At 40.0% G+C, this 23,411-nt stretch overlaps 1 protein-coding gene across 1 annotated transcript in view; it reads left to right on the top strand.

The window, feature by feature from the left end:
• The window catches only part of LOC124777773 (cytoplasmic dynein 2 heavy chain 1), an 829,086-nt gene that overhangs the window by 666,347 nt on the left and 139,328 nt on the right, over positions 1-23,411 (top strand). Inside the window, exons 56-57 of the mRNA XM_047253283.1 lie at positions 12,921-13,006; positions 20,732-20,898. Coding sequence (XP_047109239.1) covers positions 12,921-13,006; positions 20,732-20,898 — 253 coding nt within the window. The remainder of the gene's footprint in view (positions 1-12,920; positions 13,007-20,731; positions 20,899-23,411) is intronic.

Here is a 23,411-nt window from a genome sequence, read left to right on the forward strand (position 1 = left end):
GTACTCCGGGGGCCTTGTTTTGACTCAGGTCTTTCAGTGCTCTGTCAAACTCTTCACGCAGTATCGTATCTCCCATTTCATCTTCATCTACGTCCATTTATATTTCCATATTATTGTCCTCAAGTACATTGCCCTTGTATAGACCCTCTATATACTCCTTCCACCTTTCTGCTTTCCCTTCTTTGCTTAGAACTGGGTTTCCATCTGAGCTCTTGATGCTCATACAAGTGGTTCTCTTATCTCCAAAGGTCTCTTTAATTTTCCTGTAGGCAGTATCTATCTTATCTCTAGTGAGCTAAGCCTCTACATCCTTACATTTGTCCTCTAGCCATCCCTGCTTAGCCATTTTGCACTTCCTGTCAATCTCATTTTTGAGACGTTTGTATTCATTTTTGCCTGCTTCATTTACTGCGTTTTTATATTTTCTCCTTTCATCAATTAAATTTAATATATCTTCTGTTACCCAAGGATTTCTACTAGCCCTCGTCTTTTTACCTTCTTGATCCTGTGCTACCTTCACTATTTCATTCCTCAAAGCTACCCATTCTTCTTCTACTGTATTTCTTTCCCCAATTCCTGTCAATTGTTCCCTTATGCTCTCCCTGAATCTCTGTAAAATCTCTGGTTCTTTCAGTTTATCCAGGTCCCATCTCCTTAAATTCCCACCTTTTTGCAGTTTCTTCAGTTTTAATCTACAGTTCATAACCAATAGATTGTGGTCAGAGTCCACATCTGCCCCTGGAAGTGTCCTACAATTTAAAACCTGGTTCCTAAATCTCTGTCTTACCATTATATAATCTATCTGAAACCTGTCAGTATCTCCAGGCTTCTTCCATGTATACAGCCTTCTTTTATGATTCTTGAACCAAGTGTTAGCTATGATTAAGTTGTGCTCTGTGCAAAATTCTACCAGGCGGCTTCCTCTTTCATTTCTTAGCCCCAATCCATATTCACCTACTACGTCTCCTTCTCTCCCTTTTCCTACTACCGAATTCCAGTCACCCATGGCAATTAAAATTTTGTCTCCCTTCACTATCTGAATAATTTCTTTTATTTCATCATACATTTCTTCAATTTCTTCGTCATCTGCATAGCCAGTTGGCATATAAACTTGTACTACTGTAGTAGGTGTGGGCTTCGTATCTATCTTGGCCACAATAATGCGTTCACTATGCTGTTTGTAGTAGCTTACCCGCATTCCTATTTTCCTATTCATTATTAAACCTACTCCTGCATTACCCCTATTAGATTTTGTGTTTATAACCCTGTAGTCACCTGACCAGAAGTCTTGTTCCTCCTGCCACCGAACTTCACTAATTCCGACTATATCTAACTTTAACCTATCCATTTCCCTTTTTAAATTTTGTAACCTACCTGCTCCGATCCGTAGTTACACCAGTTTTCTTTCTCCTGATAATGACATCCTCTTGAGTAGTCCCCACCCGGAGATCTGAATGGGGGACTATTTTACCTCCAGAATATTTTACCCAAGAGGACGCCATCATCATTTAATCATACAGTAAAGCTGCATGCCCTCGGGAAAAATTACGGCCGTAGTTTCCCCTTGCTTTCAGCCGTTCGCTGTACCAGCACAGCCAGGCCGTTTTGGTTATTGTTACAAGGCCAGATCAGTCAATCATCCAGACTGTTGCCCCTGCAACTACTGAAAAGGCTGCTGCCCCTCTTCAGGAACCACACGTTTGTCTGGCCTCTCAACAGATACCCCTCCGGTGTGGTTGCACCTATGGTACGGCCATCTGTATCGCTGAGGCACACAAGCCTCCCCACCAACGGCAAGGTCCATGGTTCATGGGGAGGGGAGGGGGGGGGGGGGAATCCAGTAAGTTCATATATATATTATGGTGCAGAAAGTGAGAGTTACTTGACATAGTCATGGCTAAGTGTGTCATTCAATTAGCATGTAATTAATCGGTTACCTAGTTCAACAAGAAGAAAATCATCACAGAGGGTATTCACAAAATAAGTGAAACTTAAAGTACTAACACTTATTTAAAGGGGTCATGAAAAATCGGATGAATACATACAATTGAAAGATAATCAAGTTGCAGATTTGGTTCCTGGACATGAAATCTCAGGTTGAAGTCAACATATGACACTGATAATGAGAAGGATTTCAGCAATAGAAACATACGTGTATGGAAAAGAGGTAAACAAGTTGGGTGATCATCTTGTGGATGACATAGTATAAAAGATAGAAGAAAACTTACAGCATGTTAGGAACGAAGAAAAACACAAGATAGATTCTGAATACTCCCCCTCCCTCTAAGTCCCTACCCCCACACCAATGAAGATGATACCCAAATGTAGGTGGTGCTATACAGAAATAAACAATAACATGTTATATATATGATCTGACCAATAAAATCCAATAAAATCGTGCTTATTACATGGTGTATAGTGTACATCATTGGATCCAGAATCCCCCAACACTAAACCCATACTGGTGACCCTGAATTTATTCACAAGTCCTAAAACGAACTCTCGTTCCATCATGCAGCATGCAATGGACCACTTGCCACCCGCTACACCACACACGACGCAACTAGGTTTTCCAATGGGCGTCCCAGCTTCGTTTTCCAACTATCCGCCTTGTGTTCGCAATAGTTTGACACAGTTTCCGAACACATCAGCCAGCTGTATGCAACAGGACAGTGTTTCTACATTTCTTCAGCCATGTGTGCTAGCATCAGGTATGACTCTCCCATACGGGTCCACTGTATGGCTGTTGGCTTTACTTCGTCGAATGCCCGACTCGTTGATTTCTCAACCACGGTTGAGCCAGCCATGCCTACCATGCTTTGTGCCACTGGTACACTGCTACTGCACTTGAACCTGTTATGCTGCAGAGCTACGGGCAGGGAGTGGCAGTTTCAGACAAACTGTTAAACGAAGACTTCGCCATCCGTTGGCCTAAACTACCGTCACTTCGCAAGGACGATCCACACACATGGTTTGCCTTGGTTGACCACGTCCTGCAGCTACGTGGCATCACTGATGACACTAAATTCCTTTGCTTACTGTGTCACCTCCATGATGAACCAGACTTGATCTCCGATATTGTGGCTTCGCCTCCCCCTATGGGCAAATATGCATTCGCCTGATGCACCATCCTCGAGCACCTTTCCAGATCTACAAAGGAAGCTGTCTGCCTCATCATCTTTCATGTCTCACTGAGTTCCAGATCCCCATCACAACTCTGGCGTGATCTCCACACTACGACTGACACACATCACTACACTTTGGACCATCTGGTTGCTCAAACTTCCTCCAGAAGTTCAAATTCACTTTCTCCATCTAATTTCGGCCCCACTAGTTGCTAAACTGAAGATCACAGACAAGGCTTACAAGAGCCTGCCACCCCGCATACACCTCCCCCCCCCCCCCAACCCCCCCCCCCCACACACCCCCACCCCAACCCCCTCCTGGTGGACCCTCTCGCTTCAGGGATCAGGGATTGGCACACCTGCACTACAGATTCCATTGTTTTGTGCGGAGTGGGTACGACTCGCTCTGTGCATGCGGGCTGACCCAACGCCACTTGGCAACCACCGACATAACTCCTCACCTACCAGCTCTATTGCGGCAGCACCGTCGGAGGAATCTACAAACATGATCCCCTCCAATGCTGCTTTGGCCTCAGGCAGCTCAACAGATGACACCTCACGCCACTCTGCTTGGTGTTATTTCCATTCCTGCTTTGGCGACACATTCCCAGACTAATATCGCGACTCCACTCAGGTGCTGTGGGCTGCGTTACATATCACAGACGCCTGTCTCTTAGTGCTTCTTCACCTTGTCTTTTGTTTCTAGTCAACATGGGGGCTAAGGTCAGTGTCATACCTTTGTCTGCAGGTATTAAATTCAAGTGTCAGCCTTGCTCCCCACTTCAAGCCGCAAATAATACTATGATCCAATCTCATGGCATAACTAATTTAAATGTTAAACTTCAGGACATTAACACTCTCTTACAGTGGACTTTCACCAATGTGGATGAACCCATGCTCAGGGTAGATTTTCTCTTAGCCCATGCTCTTTCACCTAACCTGCAACAGTGTACACTAATTTTTAACTTGGTAGAAGATACCACCAGTTCCGATATTTCTTCCCTCTCACACGACAGCGCCACTCTATTGTGCAGGCTAGCTGAAGCTGCCGTTGTGGTACTCTCTCTTAAATCAGACAATGGCAAGCTTCGGGACAACAACAAAACCCTGTGGTTACACATCTCTGTCATGCAAGCCAAGCTCACAGACACTTGTAAGCGGGTCGCCCAGCTGTCACACATGACCACGACCCCAACCCCTGTGCTGCCTCCTCACACCCGCCGCCGATGCTGCATGACTTTTGTACTGCCGGACAGAAGCTGTGCTCACGACACCACCAAGCATCCCACTGAGCTCTATGACAGGGACTACCAGTAGAACACGGTCACTGCTGCTGATCCACCAACCTGTGACACACAAGTGTATGCATTACAAATTAGTCATACTTCATCGGGTGCAGGTCCATCATCCCCATTGGTATTTGCAATCAGCAAATGGAATGAATACCACAGAAGGTCCACCAGTGCCCACAAAGGCTAGGTGTTTAAATCCAGAACAATTTAAACACACTAAAATGGTTTTTCAGGAAGTTTTTGACAGAAGACTATTCACCCTTCTTCTAATAGCTAGTCGTCACACATTCATTTGGTGCCTAAGGAAGGTGACACTTGCCGTCTCTGCAGAGACTACTGTGCACTTGAAACCAGCAAAATTTTAGATAATTATTCTGTCCCTAATATTCAAGATTTTGCTTCTCAACTGCAGGGGGCACAAATTTTCGGTGTAATAGGCTGTTACAAGGCATACTACCAACTGCCAATGGAACCTGAGGACGTTAAAAAAAAACTGATATCATCACCCCATTCATGTTATTCAAGTATCTGTTTATGCCGTATGGCGTTAAAAATACTGCACAGATGTGTCAATGGTTCATTGACTCATTGGTTGGAAAACTGGACTTTGTGTATGCATACCTGGATGACTTGTTAATTTTTTCCTCCTCACTCGAGGAACATGAACCTTACTTAATGCAGTGTTACAATTCTTACAAGCAAACAGTGCCATGGTGAACGATGCTAAGTCACAACTCCACTGCACTAGTGCCACTTTTCTGGGCCACATTGTTTCCACCCCTACCTGAATGGGTCGAGGCTATTCGTATGCTGTGTTTGCCCACAGACTTTCAGGGCCTCCGCTGTTTCCTAGGAACTGTAAATTGCTACTGCAAACACATTCCCTATGCCACTGACATAAAAGCCCCACTGACAGACACTCTCACAGGCAACAACACTTTAAGGTCTCGGGCGGTCATGTGAGCTCCAGACATGCGACGTGCATTTGATAACCTCAAATCAGCCTTACAGATGGCCGTTATGCTCGCTCACTCCACCCCTGATACTCCCACCTCGCTTACTACAGACGCAAGTGATAGAGCAGTGAGGGGCAGTACTTCAGGAATCTGTGGGTTCTGTTGTACAGCCGCTCAGATTTTTCTCCCACAAATTGTCTGCTTCTCAATGTAAATGGTCGACCTTTGACCAGGAACTATTTGCTATTTATGCGGCTATCAAACATTTCCGAGACAATACCAAAGTCATCATCTCGTGGTATTTACTGACACGAACTGCTCATATATGTTTTCCGCAACCCAGGCAAGGACATGTCCCCAAGACATTTCTGTCATATGGGCCTGATATTCCAGGTTACAAACAACATACGTTATGTCAGAGCAGCAGGCAATGTCATAGCCAATTTTTTATCTAGTGTGTCAGTATTATCTTCACAACTGGACCTCAGCGAACTCCCTAGATTGCTAACAGATGATTACTGAACTTGATGCATTGTGCTCCGATACTAAAACAGGACTCAAACTCAAGTTATGGACACTTACTGGGTTCTTGCCACTCGTCTGGTGTGACATTTCAACAGGACGCATACATCCAGTGATTCCCGCACCTCTCCTCTGTGACATTTTGAATAGTATTCATGATTTGGCACACCCTGGCATATGCACCACTGCATGTTTGGTGTCCTAATGTTTCATATGGGTCGAGGTGATAAAATAATGTCGCAGTTGGGCACAAGCTTGTGTAACTTGTCAGGGTGCAAATGTAGGATGTCGTGCACAGCCCCCCATGTGTACGTTCGACATGGCAAAATGAAGATTTCAACACAGACACATCGATATCGTTTGGTCCTTACTCCTCTCAGGCCCCTTTCATTACATACTGTCTGCCATTGACAGGTTTACCCACTGGATAGAGGTAATTCCCCTCACTATTGTCACAGCCAACGCAGTGGCCCAAACCCTTTTATTAATGTGGATCTCACGCTTCGCCTGCCCAGGTTCTATCACCACTAACCAGGTCTGCCAGTTTGAGTTCGCCCTCTTCCAGCAGCTTTCTGAACTGTTCAGGTTGAAATGATTTAGGACAGCAGCATACCACTCCCAGAGTAATGGGCTTGTCAAACACTGGCACCAATCTCTTAAAGCTTCACTGATGTGCTACGTAGGCGAGTGGGCCAACACCCAACCATGGGTAATATTAAGCGTTCGGGCCGCGTACCAGGAGGACCTTGGTGCATCTCTGGTAGAAGTACTACATGGAAAACCCCTCACACTCCCAATAGAGCTAATCCAGCCTTCACCCCTCCAGATAAAACATGTGACTTGACCTTCGTCAGGAATGTTAAGCAGCTAATCACTAACGTTCGTGTGCCCCCAACCCTCCTCCCTCGGCTGCACTCACTTCCCCCCATGTTTCAGCGCCAGGACTTAGCGTCATGCACTCACGTCATGGTGAGTGATGACACCATCTGATTGGTGCTCAGCCCTCCATACTCTGGCCTGCATAGACTCATCTCATGGCGTAACAACACATTTGAAGTACTCATTAGCGGCACACCTCAAACGGTATCTGTCTGATGCCTCAAACTGGTGTGGTATTTAAGACAACTGCTTGATACTCCACCGAGTCGGCCCACACCTCCTGCTATACCCGCCTCTGATGAGATATCTAACGACAGTCTGTGGGTGAGTGACGACCATTCCCGCACTTGTGACGTTACTCACTCCCAGTTGTGTGACAGTGCTACAGGTGCGTGTGACATCAGCCTACAGACTGACATGTGTGATGACTCCCTCTCCTACAGGCAGCCCCCTGCCTCTCCCCTGTTAGGATTTACTGATGTATCAGGGGCCAAGCTCAGAGTATGTGCTGTCACCGGTGATGATTCGTTTGGAGACTCTGCCACCCCCTCTACGGAAGTGATAGTTAATGTCAACACTGATTTCATTTGTAGTTGTAAAGTCTTTTTGTTGTGCATCCTGATAACGTGTTTGTATTTTGCAAATGAGGCAGCTTTCCCAATGACAACTTGACCCACAATCACCTTCTCCAGTCTGTCCCCTTGCCTGTTGGTACTGACCCATCAATGGTCAGAGTCCTTCATACTGCATCAGGCTTTCAGGTTTGCTACCCCAGCTCCTGACAATTCACTACCCCCTCCACAGATTTCTCCACTGCTGTATGGGGATTTGCCCAGTCATGCAGGACCATTCCACCTCCCCCCCCCCCCTCCCCCCCACCTGCTGGCTTGAGCACTTCATTTACTAAGGTCATGTATTGTTTCTGTTTAAACACCATCCCCGAATATCCCAGGTGCCTCCTTTACATTTATGCCCCCATGATTGTCTTGGTGGGGAGGGGGGCTAATGTGGTGACTATCGACCAAGTTGCTTATCAACATCTTTGTTTCCCAAGCTGTTTGAGAGCAGTCTGTGGTCACGCGCAAAATGGGAATCAGCTAGATGTGTGTGTGTGTGTGTGTGTGTGTGTGTGTGTGTATGTGTGTGTGTGTGTGCGTGTGTGTGTGTTTATATATGCTTTGGTCCCTGTTCTTCATGGGCATGCTGCCAGATATGATAGTCTTCAATACAGGATATTTTGGCGATCCATCTGGCCGCCATCTTCATGTCCGATTGTCGAGACACAATCATGCCAGTTCCGGCATAACAGCTTCCTATCTTAACTGCTGAAGTCAAAATTTTAATTTGCTCCTTCAAGCTTTTATTGGTCCCAAACTTGCAAACATGTAACAAATGCGACAAAGGTCTCATTTGTTTCTTGTAATGATAAAATGGCTCATTTATCTCAAAAAAAATTTTTATCTCAACAATTCTAAGATCTGCTCATATTCTGCTCGGCGCCATTGTGTCACGGTCTCCATTTAATAGTGGCTAAGAACAGGGGAGGCGGGCAAAACTTATAATATATAATGGAAACTGATTAATAATTGCTGCATGAATAATCAAAAAAAATGTCAAGAATAATTGAAAGAAATTGGAACATAGACATATCCTGAGTGAACTTTAACTGGCGCAGATATCAACGGACCTTTAAAGTCAATACATTTTTAGATCATTATTCGTCATATTATTTTATGTACTTCTTTTTCCCATTACCGCCATTGTCCCTGATGGTATGACAATACTGGCACCGGATCACCCCTCCTCAGCTCACGCAAATTCTTCTTGTCTGCTTCGATCCTCTTGATGCAAGATTCTCGTGACTTATGAAATGATGAACAGATGTGGTTATCAATAATCTTCATCTCCCAAATAACTTTTATAATACTTCTGTAATGTCCAGTTAGGATACATGGTTTTTAACAATATTAATGCAGCAGAACTTGTAGAGACAAACAGGTGAATATACAGAAATTAATCAACTGTAGAGCGTATCTCTACTTGTCTTGTTTCTATCCTAACATTATTGCTAGTACAACATGATTCATTACAATTATATTCATGTATATGGGTATATTCCCAACAACTGTGTAACACCCAAAGAGGAAGCTCTATTATCCAATCCTCCACAGTTCTACGGACACTCTATAGCATCAACCATCATAAGGAAAGATTTGTGTTATCTCATGTTTTTATTTAAAAAAAAAAAAAAGTGTGGTATTGATGCATAAAACTGTAGGAGCAAACACCACATTAGCTGGGGACCTTGTGTTTGGCACATGTATGATGGACAAAGAATGTACATCCCCCTGAGGATGCAAGTTAATGACGAATGTAAGGTTTCAACTGAACAGTATTTCTCAAACCAAACACTTATCTTGATTTTGGATAAATAAGTTGATAAGCATTAGGATGTGATATTCCAGAAATTTTGGAAGGTCCAATGTATATATCAAAAAATCTATTAATCTCTTTGTTTATTGCTGTAGACTTCTTGTAGCTTTTGGTTAATACTGGGTCACCAACTTTATACTGTGTTACTTTCAAACCTTTATCATGACTTAAATTTTTCTTATTATGATAAGCTTTCATATTTTTCCTCACAGTATTCTCTCTCTCATCAGGTGAAAGATCAGAGCATACAGGGAACTTAATTAATTCATAAAAAAAGCTTCACAGCCTTCTTATTGTAATGAATTTCATGTGGAGAAAATCCATTAGTGGTGTTTTGTAAATGGTTGAGGATATCCTCAAACTGTTCTATGTAAGAATGCCAGTTAGGGTGGTCCTTAGCACAGTAAGTCCTACAAAGGTGTCCAATCTCTCTCATGTATCTCTCTGTTGGATTGTAAGAAGGTAATTAAACTGAAATTCCTGTATGTTTGATATTCATATCTGTAAGAAACTGCTTCTAAACGTTGGATACAAGTTGGCTGCCATTGTGAGATAGGATTGCTTTTGGTTTACCTGCATTGGTGAAGGAATCATTGACAAAATATAGAATTTTCTTGTGGCTAGTGACTTTTCTCAATGGATATAGCTTAATTAATTTAGTGAATGAATCAACAACTACAAACACATGAGAGTACCCCTCTCTTGAACAAGGAAGTTGACCATAGAAATTGACTCCAATGAGCTCAGTCTTAGCTTTATGAATAATTCTATGTAGAAATCCTCTATGACTCTGATTTGTCACCTTTAGCCTCTGACATCTGTCACAAGATGCTATTTAAGACATCACTCTTTTAGAGATATTACTAAAATAAACATTCTTCTGCAACTTCTGGATGCAATTCATACTGCCACAATGTCCAAAACTTTCATGTACAAACCCAATAAGTAAATAAACTTGTTGTTTAGGCCAGCATAATTTCCACTGATCAGAATTGGGTCTGCATCTTTCAAACAGAATCCCCTTATGTACCTGGTAGTATAGTGCAACTTTCTCGTACTACTGTTTTCCAAGTAAGCTCTTTACTAACATAAGGTCTTCATCCTGATTTTGATATCTCCTCAGTTGTTCACATATGTTAACTATTTCTTTTTCCCCTTTTATACCTTTGATAAACATGATTCTGAAGTTCTTAATATCCTGTATTCCTTCTTTGCAAATAGAGCATCTTAAGAAGTTGAAGTTCTTACATCAAACTTACACTTAGCTAACTTAAATGTCATACCTCTCTGCCTGAACTTATTAGCTACCTCATTGATTGTGTGGACATGCTCATCCCAGTTGTTGCTTGTTATGAGTATGTCATCAACATAAATTACCAGTTTTTAATGCATTTCACTACCCAACAGAAGATCTAAGGCTATAATAAACTCTGCTACAGATACACCCAGACCAAAGGGTACTGCACAATACTGATAGCTTTTACTAGAGAGTAAGAATGCAGTATATTTCCTAGTTTCTGATTCTAATATTATCTGATGGAAACCTGAGGTCAAATCCAGCCATGAAAAATACTTGGTGCCAGAAAATATGTTGAGTAATTTTTCCATTGACTAAGGGTGATCAGTTTCTCTTTCCAAAAATTTATTTAGATGATGTAAATCAAGCACAAGCCTACCCCACCATCCTTTTTACTTATAACAGCCAAAGGGTTGTTGTATTGGCTATTACTCCTTCCAATAATCCTTCACTTTTGCATCTCCTGCAACTATCTCTCCCCAACCTGTCTTTTACAAACAAGAACTAAATATGGTTTTATAAAGAAAGGCTGGTGCCCTTTGAGTCTTAACTTGCATGTATAGTTCTTAACTCTGCCTGGTTTCTCACTAAATATATCTTTATAGGGTCTCAACATTTCTTCCAGTTCTGACCTCTCATCTCCAGTAGGCTTAGGTGGAATATACATTGTCGTCTGACAGCCTCTGAAGGACTCTCACACAAACAGCTTCCGAAAGACAGTAATGCAGGCAGATGGACCTTCTGGTTCATGCGCCCCTTCCTTTTATATAAAACAAAACAATCGAATACATTATTGAATTTAAGGTTCACAAAATAACTATTAAAAATCATGAAATAATTTTGGTTACATGTATCAAAAAATGGGCCATGTACTACCCTATGAGTTATGATATTATCAGGAAAAGTTTACATAGTTCCATCACAATTCCAACGAATATGAAATATATTAATATAAATATATTTTAATTAGTTACAACCCAATGACATTGAATAAAATATTACTAACAGTATTTTGGTTTGCTCTCAGGTAAAGCTATCTTTTTAGGTGACCATAATGAATAAATATCATAGCTTTTCAGAAATAGGGGAGAGGTAAATTTTCAATAATATGTGGTACAACATGACTGCACAGTTCATAACACAAAATTTCAAAGTTGGTTTAGAAACAAATGGCTTATTCCCCATAGTTGCTAATATAAATTGGGTAGTATTTACAAAAACACTTGGAGAAATATGCCCCGAGATTTCATTGAGAAAGAATCTGTTGACCATAGTATATTGTTTTAAATAATCAATTCTGTCTCCAGCAAAGAAATAGTTCTGTATTTGGTATTAACAAATTAAAAAAACTTCACATGACATTTGATAAAAGTAGTCAGGTTGCAGAAAACTTCTATAATCTTACACAGGATTAAACTTGGTACACTTCACTATCTTTATCTCCAAACTGTGTAAGTATGAGAAAGTTTGAGGTAATGATCACTTGTATGTTATATCATACTTTAACAATCTAGAAAAATTAATTTTAATCATAAATGTAGAAAATTATCTTCCAGACTCCATTTGAGATCTTTTTCTGTTCCTGTTGTACGTGAATGATTTACCCATAAATAGTTGCTCTGATTAATGATATCTATCTGGGTGTTTTGCCAGCAGAACACCTGGAAGCACACCCTTAATCAATCATCCTGAGAAAACCAGAAGGCACAACATATACTCTGTATCAGATTTTGACAGATTGACAGATAGGGAAAAAAAAATCTTGACATTATTGTACATTCTCATAGTGACACATAAACCTCCTTTTACGTCTGAACATCTCTAAATTTTGTATGATGCAGTTCACGACCAATTAGTTGTATTGCCAAAATATTAATGTAACTGAACAATTACAAAAGAAAAGTTGATCTTCTAGCAATTATAGTTTCCAGTTCCTATATTATTTCTACTTATCACATTAATATTAGGTTACTGTATCTTTGCTGTGCTATCAGAATAGTGAGTTCATATTGTATATATAAGTCCTCTGAATTTATATTTGGGAGTAAAAGTAACAACACATCAAAAGGCACATGTACAAGACTGGAAACTTCTGTGCATACATTTGTGTGTGTGTGTGTGTACTCTAGTTTGAAAATGGATTTGTCTGATACCTTGTGAAGTTTTCCGTCTTGTGTGTGTGGCTGTCTTCAAATTAATGTCCATATTATTCAATGAGTTGTTATCTTTACTGCTGAATTGTTGTGTTCTGCCAGAACTTCTTTCCATTACCACATTTAAATAACATTTGCAACTAGGCATATGGAATTTTCTATCTTACCAGAGGAAAAAATGTATTATCATCAGGGAAACCTTAAGCGTTGTTTTCCATATATTCTTTGAGTTGAGTAATATTTATTATTGAATTATGTTTTAGGTTTGGCAAAACACTTCTGATTGAGGAAGCTGATTCAATTGATCCAGTACTGTATCCTATTCTAAGACGAGAACTCACAAACCAAGGTAACATTAGCTCATGTTAAATGTATTATTCATAATTAAAAACTGGATTTCAATGATTATTGTGGAAGGAAGTGGGAGGTTCCATGTTGTATTTAGAAATGGGTTGGGGTTATTGGATCATCATTTCAAAATAAAAAATAAAAAAAATTGACTGGTAATGTTTGAGGAAATTAGCTTCAGGACAGAGAAAAATGTAAGACCATGGTATTATACACAAGAGCCAAGTATAAAACATTTCCAGAGTATACTAAATAATATGTAGTGAATATGATAAATTCTATGTTGGGCAAACAGGGAGAGACTTCTAAACAAGATCTAGAGCTTGTTAATGAGAATGAAGCCAATCCGTTAGCATTTGGTACTCATTTAAGATAAGACAAGCATTTTGCTACTGATATTAATAAAAACACCACCATTCTTCATAAAGCTGAAAAAGGTAGATTACTAAATGTTCTAAAATACATTAAGATATACACTCATCTGATGAAACACCCTGACAACATACTTAATGAACAAACAGAGCTACAGGATAAGATGTATATACAAACCTTTACAGAGTTTTAACCAACAAAATTCGGTTTGGGGTCTCCCAATCTCCTTCATGAAAAATTGTCTAATTTAATATGAAATGTTGGGTTACCATTGGATCTAAGTCTGAAATAAGAACTTACATACATGATAGACATAGTTTTTCATTAAATCCAACTTGCTTGATGGGTACTTCAAGACTATTAACATCAGCTTTTTGTATATATTTATAGAATTTTGTGCTTTTTATTTATTCAACCCTTACATACTAATTGGCCAAACGTGACATTACAACTCATTAATGCAAGTCACATACACATATGAATGTGATGTCAGCAATAACAAAAGGCTCATAATATAGACTTTTTGTTATGTTCAGCTTGAAGTTCATCTAGAAAACAAACAACCATGTGGACACCTAGAATTCATTTACTCTTTACCATGTCTCTCAGTTCATGTATATATTGTATGACAGTTATGTCAGTTGTGACAAAGAAATCTCACTGCCTAAAAACTGACAGAAATAACACACATGGCAACCTGTGTGCTGTGAGATAGGATAGATTTCATAATCTGGCACTTTGGTGGTCACTATGAAACTATGAAATGACAAGATTTCAGGCAGTGGGAGCTGCAGGTTGGAATATCAACACTGTAGGAAAAGATAGATTGCTACATATCATAAAGGTGACACATTAACTTCCAGACAGGCACAATTACACTTACACATAAGCTTTCGGGCACAGCCTTTGTCAGAAAAAGAAATTCATTTACACAAGCAAGCACACCTCATGCACACATGACTGGCAGCTCGGATCAGAATGCAACTATCATACGGAATGGAAGCAGAAATCCAGAGGGCATGGGGAACGGAAGGGGTAGGGATAGTGTGTATTTGTAGGGGAAGAGAGGAGCAGTGTCTGGTGGAGTGTGCAGATACTAGACTGCCAACAGGTGCAGCACCGGGAGTTTGTGGAGCAGGGAGGTGGGGAGAATGGAACAAAAAAAGGAGAGGAATGGGCAAAGATGGGAGGGTGCATTGACAGAGGGCAGCACACAAGGAGAGTGAGAGAAAAGAATGGAGAGAAGGTGGTAGGACAGAGGGGTGAAAGCCATTGGGTGGAGGGTGTGGGGATAGTATGATACCGTAGGTTTGAGGCCGGGATAAAAAATTAATGGAGAAGAGTGTGTTGTTGGGATAGCTCCCATCTGCGCAGTTCAGAAAAGCTGGCGGTGGTGGGGGGGATCCAGATTGGTCAGGTAGTGAAGCAGCCTTTGAAATCAAGTGTGTTATGTTATGCTACAGGGAGGTATACTTTGCTCTTGGCCACAGTTGGACGGTGACTGTTCATTCTGGTGGACAGCTGGTTGGTAGTCATACCTATACAGGGTGTTACAAAAAGGTACGGCCAACCTTTCAGGAAACATTCCTCACACACAAAGAAAGAAAATATTTAATGCGGACATGTGTCCAGAAATGCTTACTTTCCATGTTAGAGCTCATTTTATTACTTCCCTTCAAATCACATTAATCATGGAATGGAAACACACAGCAACAGAACGTAACACTGTGACTTCAAACACTTTGTTACAGGAAATGTTCAAAATGTCCTCCGTTAGCGAGGATACATGCATCCACCCTCCGTCGCATGGAATCCCTGATGCGCTGATGCAGCCCTGGAGAATGGCGTATTGTATCACAGCCGTCCACAATACAAGCACAAAGAGTCTCTACATTTGGTACCGTGGTTGCGTAGACAAAAGCTTTCAAATGCCTCCATAAATGAAAGTCAAGAGGGTTGAGGTCAGGAGAGCGTGGGGGCCATGGAATTGGTCTGCCTCTACCAATCCATCGGTCACCGAATCTGTTGTTGAGAAGCGTACGAACACTTTGACTGAAATGTGCAGGAGCTCCATCGTGCATGAACCACATGTTGTGTCGTACTTGTAAAGGCACATGTTCTAGCGGCACAGGTAGAGTATCCCATATGAAATCATGATAACATGCTCCATTGAGCATAGGTGGACGAAACTAAAATGAGCTCTAACATTGAAATTAAGCATTTCCGGACACATGTCCACATAACATCTTTTCTTTATTTGTGTGTGAGGAATGTTTCCTGAAAGTTTGGCCGTACCTTTTTGTAACACCCTGTATAAAAAGCTGTGGAATGATTGTAGCAGAGCTGATATATGACATGGCTGTTTTCACAGGTGGCCCGGCCTCTGATGGGATAGGATATGCCTGTGACAGAACTGTAATAGGAACTGTTGGGTGGATGGGGCAGGTCTTGCACCTGGGTCTTCCACAGGGATATGATTCTTGCGGCAAGGAATTGGGATTGTGAGTGGGATAGGGATGTACTAGTCCTGCCTAAAGGACTCACCCTTAGCCGTACACCAAAATTTTAACCACGCTGGATTTGTCAAAGACCTACTCTCTTTCTCCTGATTCCTGCAATGTAAACACTTCTTTCCTGTCAGTCATTCCAACTACAGCCAACCTAATGCTAATATTGAATCCCGGGTCTCCCAGTTCATACCACCATTCAACTTTGATCCTTCACAAACAGGCACTATGCCCCAGACCTAGCCTGCAAACAGTTCTCCCATTCCATTTCCCCTCACATCCCAAATCCTCCCACCACCTCAAGAACTAGCCACAAAGCAGTACCCCTTTGTCACCAATTTCCACCCCAGACTGAAACAAGAGAACCGTATCCTCCGCCAGGCTTTTGATTACCTATCTTCATGCCCTGAAATGAAGGACATCCTACCCGAGATCCCTCCCATCCTTCATAAAGTGGAGTTCCATTGCCCACCCACCCTCTACAACATCCTAATCCATCCCTATGCCACTCTCCATATCTATGTGGAAGACCTGGATGCAAGATCTGTCCAATCCATCCACCTAGCACTTCCTAGTACAGTCCTATCACAGGCTTATCCTATCTCACCAGAGGCTGGGCAACTTGTGAATGCAGCTATGTCATATGCTATCTCTGCTGCAGTCATCACACAGGTTTTTATATTGGTATGACTACCTACCAGTTCCCCACCAGGATGAACGGCCACCGCCGAACTGTGCCCGAGAGCAAAGTAGGCCACCCTGAGGCATAACATGCAGCTGAACATAACTTTCTTGATTTCAGTGGCTCCTTTGCTGACCGATCCATCTGTATCCTCCCCTCCGCCACCATCTCTTCTGAACTGCACAAATGGGAATTACTCATTCAACACATTCTCCTCCTGTAATTATCCCAGCCTCAACATATGCTAACACACTGTCCAAACACCCTCCACCCAACAGTTTCCACACTCTTTGTCCTATTACGTTCTCCCTTTTCTTCTCTCCCACCTGCTTTGTGTGCCATCCTCTGCCAATGTTCCATCCCATATTTTGCCTCCTCCTTTCCTCTTTTGCTCCGTTTTCCCTACCTCCATGCCCCACAACCACCCGCCTCTCTCTCCCCATGCATGCACACTGTCCTTTCCCCTTCCCTGCTCCCTTCAGGTTACTGCTTCCATTCTGGTCCACACTGCCAGAGTTGGCGATCATGTGTGTGTGAATGAATGGTGTGCGTTTCTCTTTCTTTTTCTGATGAAGGCTGTGGCCAAAAGTGTATGTGTAAGTGTCTTTTTATTGTGCCTGTCTGCAACATACTGTCATTTTTGCAGTAATTAGCAATCTGTCTTTTTCTACATTATTGAATTTAAAGATTTAGTTGACAAGGGAGCAAAAAACTAAAATGATTATTTATTGTTATGTACATCAAGAAGCACTTTGTGCTAAATTTGCAGCTATTGGGCACATGAAGAAATTGGTGGTATGAATAGTAAATTTTCTAAAATTACATGCCTTATTCCACTGTCAGTTTCAACAGTTTTCGATGGAATTGAGAAAAATGTATGGAGAAGTTATATATTACTATAAAGTACTTTGGGTTGCGTCAACAAGCATGCCTTTAATGATGTTTCAATTTAAAACCCACTATTGTTGACTTTGTCAAGGAAAAAGAAGAGCAGGAGTGAAAGTTAGAATATCTGGAATGGATTGTGAACCTTGCATTTTAAGTGGATTTCACTGCATTCTGCCCACAGTATGACATTGCAAGGTGAGAAACAACATATTTCTGTATGAAGTCTTCATGGGTTGTCAGCTGAGTAGCATCGTCGTCTTATAGCAACATTTTGATGGAATGCGTCTCCTTCATCTTCAGGCGAAGATAATCAAGACACATTGCATCAAAACATTGCTACGAGATGACAACGCTACCTGGCTGACTACCCATGAAGACTTCATATATGAAATTCGCCAAGAAAGCCTGCACTCACATTGTAGTAGTGACAAATCCTGACACATTCCAGTTCCCTAAGCTCAGTGACAGTAAAGAAACTGTGAAGGCTGAAGAATTTATTGTGGCCTTGAAAGAATTACAAGGATAGCTTTCTGAATGTATTGAGGAAACTGCCAATCTTCAATTTGTTTTTGAGCTGTATTCAAGACAATTTGCTGTTTCAGTCAAAAGTGCCTCTGTGCATATGTAGATATAGTTGATTGATCTGTAATGTAATTTCCATTTTCAAGACAAATCCTTGTGTGTTAAAACTGTCCAGGATGTCTACATTGTTTTCCCCAGGAAGGGTTTCCACATCTCCATAATAAGTTTGCAAAAGTGCTACAATATTTTAAGCAACATACATGTGCGAAAAACCTTTTTTCAATTACAAAACTAAATAAGTCACAATTATTTGCAACCTGAGTGCTAAAATCTGTGATATCTTCTGTGTCTGCCTGTGTGCTGACACAGTTTCTACCATGTACCAAAGATAAATAACACTGAAAATTTGTGTTGGTTGTGATCTATGTTGTTTGGAAATGTGAAGTATAAAACCAAGTTGCATGCAGTGTGACTACATTGCTATTTAAGTGAAGCATGTCCACAGTTTGCCCCTCTTCTCCTTCCTCCTCACATTCAGACAATGTACCATGGCAGTAGGAGAAGTGTAAAGATAGGCTGAGCACTTTGGCACTCATACCAGAGTATGGGTAGTGAGCCAAATTCGTGGCCGACCCTGGACTACAGTATAATCTTTGAGAAATTCAAATTTTCTCATCAAAGTGGTGTGACGGTGCAGAGCAATTGTAGATTCATCATCTTACCATAGGTAAAAAACTTTAACAGTTCCTTTCATTTAGGAGAAAGCTCTCCAACATTTTGCAGTGTTTTTCTGAAATTAAATATTAACAGATGGTAACTTGAATCACCGAAATTACCAAAAGTACAGCTTAGCAGGTCATTTTCACCTGCTGCATCCACAAGAGATTGTGAAACTAAGGCATACTGAAGTTGTTTTCATTTAAGGCATACTGAATTTGTGCATGCATTTACTACTGTTTATATACTAATAGTGTAAGCTTAGAATATGATTTTTCAAAATAGTCATTTCCATGCAAAACTTTTCTGTATGGTTGTAGACCTTCAGGGAAAAGTGCAATCATGGAAATGTGATATTTTGTATAGGAAATAATGCTCTTTCAAGTGGTGATTTTGACACTTGTGGACTAACTTATTTTTTATGATAAATATTTCTGGCCATCTTCAGAAATCCCGTAAGTCTCAAAAACCTGGAAGTGTTCAAACTGGCCTGTGTTATAAACCATCTCAATAGACACAGGGTCACATAAAGAGAGCTTCATAAACTAATCCTGTGAAAAGATCAAGCTATGTAAACTTTGGGTAAATTTTACCACAACAAAGTTTGAAGCTTCTTAATATAGCTGGAGGAAACATAATGAATCAAGTGATGTAAAATGCGCAAGATGTGTAAGTTGTTCAACCTCTTTGTCATGTTTTGCTGCTTTACCACAACAGTTCACTGAAATTTTTTTTGAAAAGTCACTACAACATTTGGTTGCCCTTCACTTGTGGGATACCTCATCACAAAGTATGAAGATCTGTGAGCTAGAAATCTGTGTAGCTTCCCTTAATAGCTTATCAATGCAGCACAGAAAATTTGGATAAAATCTGAGCTGGCCGACGGGAGACCCCAAATCTACTTGATGTGGAATTGTTTTTACAAAATTATTTTCCAGTTACTGGCACAAATTATGCAGATACATCTTTCCCAATGTTGACATTGTAACATCAATTAGTACTAGTAAAAGTAACTAATAGATTAAAATGATGTGAAAGACTATTCTCAGCACATTGGCAGTTACAGGATATATAAATAATATTTAGACAAATAACATTCTACTTACACTATATAGATTTTATAGAAACTCAGAACTAGTAAATTACTCAATAGAAATTGTTTGTAGATGGTATGTTAATGCCGTCAGATGAGGAGGACTTACAAAAATGCAAATATAGGGTAAATAATATGTGAAGTCGTGGGTGGTTTTCACATCCAGTGATACAAAAGAGATGATGGAGTTGGTGTCATTGCTGAAATCAAGACTCTCACATTTCACCTCTGATTATATCTGTTACATGTAGTAACAGATGTCTTTAGGCAGTTATTACTTGTAACATCATTAATAGGCTGCCAGCAGAAGTGCAAAAAATTGAATGATAAACCCGAAGTATTCAAATATAAGTTGAAAGATTTTTAAGCTACTTATGATCTGGACATGAGAAAGGAGCTTGGTTATCAGTGTTCTGGACATGAGCTCTTCACAGTAGGTCAGCACATGTCTGTGTAATGTGTTATCCATTCATATACTGTGTCACAATATTTTTCATATTATATTATTTCTTTAATAATTTTGTTTATAAATTCTCCATCAGCATTATGTAAACTGTGTACCACTCATTCCATAAACAAGTAGCTTAGACTCCCATTGTCCTTGGGACCTGATAAATAAATAAAAATAAAATAACTGTTAATTAAACATAGCAGTAAGTGACTGGAAATTCAGTTTGTGTTAATAGTCTTGCAGTCAGGCACTACAAACAAAAATGACATTGTCCTTCTTTTTTTTTGTGTTGATCAGCCTGGACCTTGAGTGATGACCAAAACATAAATAATGTAATCTGTGTTGTTCCTTACTTTCAGACCATCTACCTTCCCCTGTTTGTGCCTTTAACACAATCTGAGAACTTGGTCTGTTTGATAGATGTTGTGTTTTGCATTTCATTTTCAGAAATTACGATTATTTCATATATTTTAACATTACTTTTGTCTTGTCAGGTGGTGACAGGAAAGCAGTCCAGCTAGGATCTAAGCTTGTGGATTTTGATGATAGATTCCAGTTGTTCTTGACAACCCGCAATCCAGACCCAGACTTGCCACCCGATGCAGAGGCATTGATCACTGTTATTGACTTTAAAACGACAAAAACTGGACTTTCAGGTCAGGTAAGAATCATTGCTCAAATACATTATTGGCTTGAAAGCAATAGTAATAACTGGCTGTACTGTTCATAGAGGAGGAGTTGAAGGACTTAGTCTGATAGCTGAATATATCTAGCTTACTTTTTTGTTGTGCCTGTCACAACTCATTGTTTTCTCTATGTGGCAAATAACGATCTATCCTTGCCATATTGTTATTCCATCCTGGATGCTCCTTGTTTGGTAGTAATGTTATTTGTTCTTTTGAATCTAACAAGCAGAGCGATATTTATTCTTTTGAATCTAACAGTGATGTTGACAGCAATAATAAGGGGCAGGTTGAACTGAACACAAAATACTTTTTTGAGTTGTGAAACTATGTTATGTCAGAATTGTAATATCCTTTCCTAATGTTTGTGAATCTTTTGAGGGTATTAGTATGAGACCTAACTGGATATGTAGTTTGGCAGAAGTATGACAAATAGACCAGTAACTTTTTAAGAGGTTTGCATGGTTCACATAGCTAAGATATGACTGAGAAGATTATGTAATGGTGTGTTTGAAGGTGGCATTAGAAAATGCTCAAGATGCATACTGCTCCTGCATGTTTTTACTCCACATGCCAACTATGAAATAACTTACAGGTCTCGTTTTCCTTTCAAAAATTGATTTTTTAAGATTTGATGATGTAGACAGACTACAAATGACTATTAGGGTATTAAGTCAGCCCACATGAATTAGGTAGCATGGCTTCTGCAACTAGTTTCTCGTTTTGGTTATGGCAGTTAACATGTTAAAATGTCAATATTTTAAATATATTTTCTTTATCCAAAGAAATATATCTACTTTGAGGGTCAATGTGTCATTTTCAGGAATGCTCTTCCACTTTTCTTCTCAATTTTATTCTGTATTTTTGTGACTTTTGCATTTTATTTCTCATTAACATTTCCTTTACCCATGCACACAGCTTGCTTTCACTTCAGTTCTTTTTTCTTCCAGCATTGATCCCCCCTTTGTCCATAGCTCATCTTATATTGTTTTCATTTTTACAGTATCATCAATTTTTCCTGGCTCATTGTCTGAGAGGCTACCATCATCTACAAAAAGTTATGGTACTAATAGGTTCACTAGTGTCTTCTGTTTACAATCTCCATGAATTATTTCTGCATACATCATCATGGAGAGATGTGGACAAATATATATTTCTTCTTGGGTTGACATATGCTACTCTTTCTTGGTTATTAATTGTGATTTTGGTACATGTCTCTGTCTACAGCCATATCTGTAGCCTATTTTCCATCAGTTTTCTAGATTGATTCACCCATCTGTGATTTCCTCTTCTGTGTGACTCTCTTCAACTCAGAACAGAGCTTGCACCCAATGCTCCCAGTTCCTTGTTGCATATATTGTAATATCTGTTTCCCCCAACAACTTTTGTCCTGTGGAAGCTATTCCCTGACATCTCAAAACTCTTTCTGTCATCCTGTTTCTAATTCTTGTTAGTGTTTTCCACACATTCTCTTCTTCTCTGATCCTCTGTTGAACTTACTATTTCTTTATTTTGTGGTAACACCACTTATGAATGCTTTGTTCTCTACCATTACAGTTTTCCCACGGTAATCACTTCCATACAATTATGTGCTCCAGTAATACATTCTTAGAACTTCATTTTTTAATTAAGGTGTATGCTTTTTCTGAGGTAGCAGAGTTCCTTTGCATTGTCTGTTGTCTGGTCCGTTATGTTGATGTTAAAATTGTCATTAATTTAATTTCTGCTGCTTCTCAATGTTTTCGTCCTTCTTTGTTTAATTTTAGAGCGTGTTATATTCACAGTAGACTGTTCATTTTGTTCATGAAGTCCTGTAAATTTTTCTCGCTTTCTGAGGGGACAGCAATGTCATCAGTACATATGATTGTTAATATCCTTTACACTGTATTTTAACCTCACTTCTGATACTTTCTTTTATTTCCTTCATTGCTTCTTCATATAGAGTTGAATCGGTAGAGAAGACAGATTTCATCTCTGTCTTATGCATGTTTTTAATCTGGGCTCTCTCCCTTGGTCACCCTTTTCCCTTTTGACTCTTTTGCATGATATATGTATTCATCTATCCCTGTACTATATATCTAGTTTGTGAGGATTTCCAACATGTTGAACCACTTTACCTTGTTGAATGCTTATTTTAGAATGCAAATCTTACAAAAGCATTTTGATCTTTCTTAATTCTAGCTTCCATTATCAAGCATAACTTTGTAATTGCTTCTCTAGTGCCTTGACTCGTCTTAAAGCAAATCACATAACTTTGAACAAACATTATTCCTCAGTACATCGATATCCCGTTTTCTTACACATTTATTCTGCCTAATAATCCTCTCAAACTTCAGCCTAATCTTCATCTTTACTAAATTATTATCTGAGATTACAAATCCTCCTGCGTATGCCTTATGATCCAGTATCTAATTATGTATCCTATATCTCACCATGATGGAGTCCATTGGGTATTTTATTGCATTTCCTGGCTTTTTCAAAGTGTATGTTC

The sequence above is a fragment of the Schistocerca piceifrons genome, chromosome 2, assembly GCF_021461385.2.
Source record: "Schistocerca piceifrons isolate TAMUIC-IGC-003096 chromosome 2, iqSchPice1.1, whole genome shotgun sequence".
Classification (NCBI taxonomy): domain Eukaryota; kingdom Metazoa; phylum Arthropoda; class Insecta; order Orthoptera; family Acrididae; genus Schistocerca; species Schistocerca piceifrons.